At 57.7% G+C, this 3777-nt stretch overlaps 1 protein-coding gene across 1 annotated transcript; it reads left to right on the top strand.

The window, feature by feature from the left end:
- Positions 1-816: 816 nt before the first annotated feature.
- JCM15063_003161 (uncharacterized protein) lies at positions 817-3754 on the top strand (the record flags this gene model as incomplete). The annotated part of the gene is made up of 2 exons (XM_076681651.1): positions 817-970; positions 1038-3754. Coding segments are annotated over 2 exons (2871 nt in total), but the record flags the coding sequence as incomplete, so codon positions are not given.
- Positions 3755-3777: the final 23 nt, after the last annotated feature.

The following is a 3777-nucleotide window of genomic DNA, read 5'->3' as shown; positions in this document are numbered from 1 at the left end:
GCAGCTTGTATTCTGTGGCTTATGCTCGATTGCGCTCTTCAGATTCGACGTCTTGGTCGTACAGCACCATTTCGGGATTGCTGACGCCACGTCACCCAATTTCATCGCCGACAAGCTTGTGCCGCTGTTCTCGGAAGGCATCGTCCCGCTGTTGGTCGGCTTGAACAGATTCTGATTTCGCAGCTGCAAGGGGGTGCTTCCAGAATCTGGCGACGAACTACCGCTTAGCTTTGAACTGCACAGCTGTAATTGAATGATTGGAGGAGTTGTGAACTGTATTGCCACGCAAACCAAGACAGTCTGTCGAGGCTAACCCCAGGCCGAACATTGACTGAAAGGCGCTGTAGCCGTGCGGAACTATAGTGAGCGAGCGGTCTGATTGGTCGTAGGCCTTTTACCGGTTCACCGCCGACGATAGCTCGGGTCTCCCTCTCTATTTTCGGCGTTACCCGGAGATACGGTATCACATCTCCTTTCACGTGAGCAAGCTATACAAGGTCGCTTTGTACATCTGATGGACATCATTGTGTCTGAACAATATATTTTTCACCCTCTACTATCTGCGCGTGATAAGTCGTAATCACTGTCATCTCCACATTACGACCCCATCTACTCCGCAGCCACTGCACACTCTCGCGTTGCACACACACAACCAAGCCGCGCTTACCGCAGTGCCCTCACTGCAAACTACAGCAACCAGCTCGATACGAGGTGGGTGACTGCGTCATTCAACATTCCTTCGCTTCCTCTCGTTCGGCAGTGCTCACACACAGCTCGGCTCATATTGATAACAGTATCGTCCTCTGCTGATCAGACATGGGCGCGACGAAGCTTTGGGATCTGATCCGAGACATCGAGAAGCGCCACCACGCCAAGAAGGCGACCCGATTGGGCCTCGAGACGATCCTCGAGAGGGTCAACATCGATATCGCGAGCTACTTTGGCTCGAGGCTTACTGAAAGCCATGAGCGTGCGTCCCGGAACAATGGTCTGTCAAATCTGCGAGACGAACGACGCTGACTTGTCCGATGCTCTAGGAACCGTCTTGATCGACCTTAGCGGCAGTCTCTCTGAGCTGCAGAGTCGACAACGCGATGCGATCGCAGCCAAGACGCTCGTTGAGCACGACCACGCCGTCGCGCTCGAGCTTACGCGACTGGACTGGATCCGCGGCAAACTCGACCGTTGTCGCGCGAGGTACGGTCGCGATGCAAAGCTCGTCGTCTTTGCCGACCACCCCGACACGCGGACAATCGAGAAGCTCGAACAGTTGCGTAGCCGCTACAAACCGGTCGCGCAACAATTGACACGCGAGCTCGCTGGGGAGATTGCCGCTACAGGCAGGCTCTCGACGCATCAACCCGATCCTGTTCGACCTGAAGAATTCGAGCAACCTGTGCTCGACAACGACCGCTCGAACGAAGACGATGTTGAAGAACCTGCGCCGGACAACGCCGGTGAGCATGATGCCGAGCTGGAGGTGGAAGTAGTATCGAGGACGTCGCGCACCAGAGGGAACCGAGCCAGAGCGGCCGCGAGGACGGCGAGACGGGCTGCAAAAATCATGCGGGAGGCCGAGAAAGGAGGCGCTGCGATCAATTACCACGGGCTCGCGAAGATCGTCTGGGACAGGAGACAGAAATGTATGCCCCCTATCCAGCTGCCCACTGAAGCGGACACGCATCATCCGGACGCACGCATATCCTCGCTCGCTTCGTTCCTTCTCGACCAAGCAACGTTTGTCCAGGCAACTCGGGAAGCGGATCAAGCGATCGCATCGTACGTCCGCACGCACGGCGCCGAAACGTCGACGGCATACGTGGTACTCAGTCAACCCTCCAGACCCACCGCGACTGCCTGTGATTCGTCTGACACCACGACCGGCACACGACCTTCGCCCGCCTGGATCATCGATGGTGTCGACGGCGACCTCGTTGTCGACTTTCCCTTCGATATTGTTCGCGACGCGTTCGTTGTCAGCGACATCACCAGAGCGAAAGTGCCGCTTACCCGCGTTGTCGACCTAGATCGCCTTTACGAATGCATCGACTTTCCCTTCAAGTCGACCGCATCTCGGATCTTTGCCCACTCTGTCATTGGGTCCGATTTATCCCCTGGAGTCATGAGCCTCGGTTGGGTGAAAATGATCCAGAACAAGAAACTGTGTTCATTGATCGTCGACTCTCAGTCTTGGGTCGACAAGGCGAAGGCGGCGACCTCGAACGAGTCGGAAATGGACGCGCTAAATAGGCGTTACGATCAATCGCTGAACGACTGCTTCAAGGAGGACTTCGAGCGAGCTTGGGACCTACGAAAGCTCGTCGAGTGGTTCGATATTCGGACCGGCGGACCAGACCCCAGCGGTCCGTTGAGCAAGAAAGGCATCACGCTCGAGATGGTCGTCGAGACAACACAAAACGGTCTCGCTCGTCTCAACAAGAGACGGACCCCGGGTGAAGCAACGTCGCACGATCATGTGAGCGTTACCACGAAGCCTGCAGAGATCCAGCCTGTCGACGCTGCCGTGGTCGAGCGGTTCAATGCGCCCAACACGACACGTCACCCTCGTGCACTCTTTCCCTTGAACGATTCCCGACTCCCATTCACCGACCGTGGCGTGCATGATACGGCACTCGTTGACGGAACAAAACCGCGGCGCACGACAGGCCAGTACGGACCATCGGGCCGTCGAGAACCCGCGCCCTTGGTCCGATCGAGGATCGTCAACAACGGCGGCTCCCGTAATCTGGCAGATCAACTCGTCGCGCGAACCAATGCTCGATTCCAAGAAAAACATGGCCCGAATTACCAAGCAGCGGCACAGGCCGAGAATGAAGCAGCGCTCGAGACCCGGCAGTCGCGAATGGAGCAGGCGGCGAAGCGCAAAGCGGTCCAGTCACGACCCAGACCCATCCAACGCGTCGCGGCGGACACGAAGACCAAATCATCGGCCCCTCCTCGGTCACGGGGCTACCGTGCAGGCGGAGTGTTTGCGGCCCGAGTGCGCACTCGCCGATTCTGCGTGCGCGCGTTCAAGAAGCTCGCCTTTCGAGAGTCGTCGGACCAGTCCGAGCGCGCCGGTGAAATTCGATCGGCGTTTCACTTCGTCCTTGACGTGCTCACCCAGTATGGCACCGGTCAGATGCAACAAGTATTCGACGTGTGCCAGAGCGCTCTTGTCGATCTCTCGTATCACTGCAGCACATTCGTGACCGCGCTCGAGACGACAGGGAAAGGGATGGTGGACTTCATCGTCGCTACTGGATCGCTGTTGCACTCGCTGGACAATGCTGTAGCAAGCGAACCGGCAGATGGTCAACTCGTGGCCAAGACGATGAAGGGCTTCCGCGAACACGCTGGCAAGCAGACTGCCGATCTCGTGCGGGACGAGCTCGAACTCATCAACATCACCGAGTCAGAGTGCCGCGCGTTCGCCAAGTCGTTGTCCGATTGGATCAATCCAGTCGTTCTGCTGCACTGCTTGCGTGAAAAGCGCCGGCCAAGACGATCCAAGTTCCGCCTAAACGTAAATGCACTCTTGCAGGCCAACTTCGCGTCGAGCTCGTCGAACTTCAAGCTTGCCAGTGCGCAGCACGCTTCGACTGTGCTCCGCGATCTCGCGCGTCAAGCAGTGTCGGATGCTTGGGGGTTGTTGCGACGACCGGGCGACTTTGGACCCGACTCGACTCCGATTGCGAGCCGCAGAACTCGCCTGTTCGACGCTCGGCTTCTACAAGTCTCAGACGAGGCCGGCGTACGCGAGTCCCTGCGCTTGAT

The sequence above is a fragment of the Sporobolomyces koalae genome (genome assembly GCF_050403365.1).
Source record: "Sporobolomyces koalae JCM15063 DNA, S_koalae_JCM15063T_v1_ctg102, whole genome shotgun sequence".
In the NCBI taxonomy this organism is placed as follows: Eukaryota; Fungi; Basidiomycota; class Microbotryomycetes; order Sporidiobolales; family Sporidiobolaceae; genus Sporobolomyces; species Sporobolomyces koalae.
Note: the sequence above shows the minus strand (reverse complement) of the source record. Positions and strands in the feature narration are given on the sequence as shown.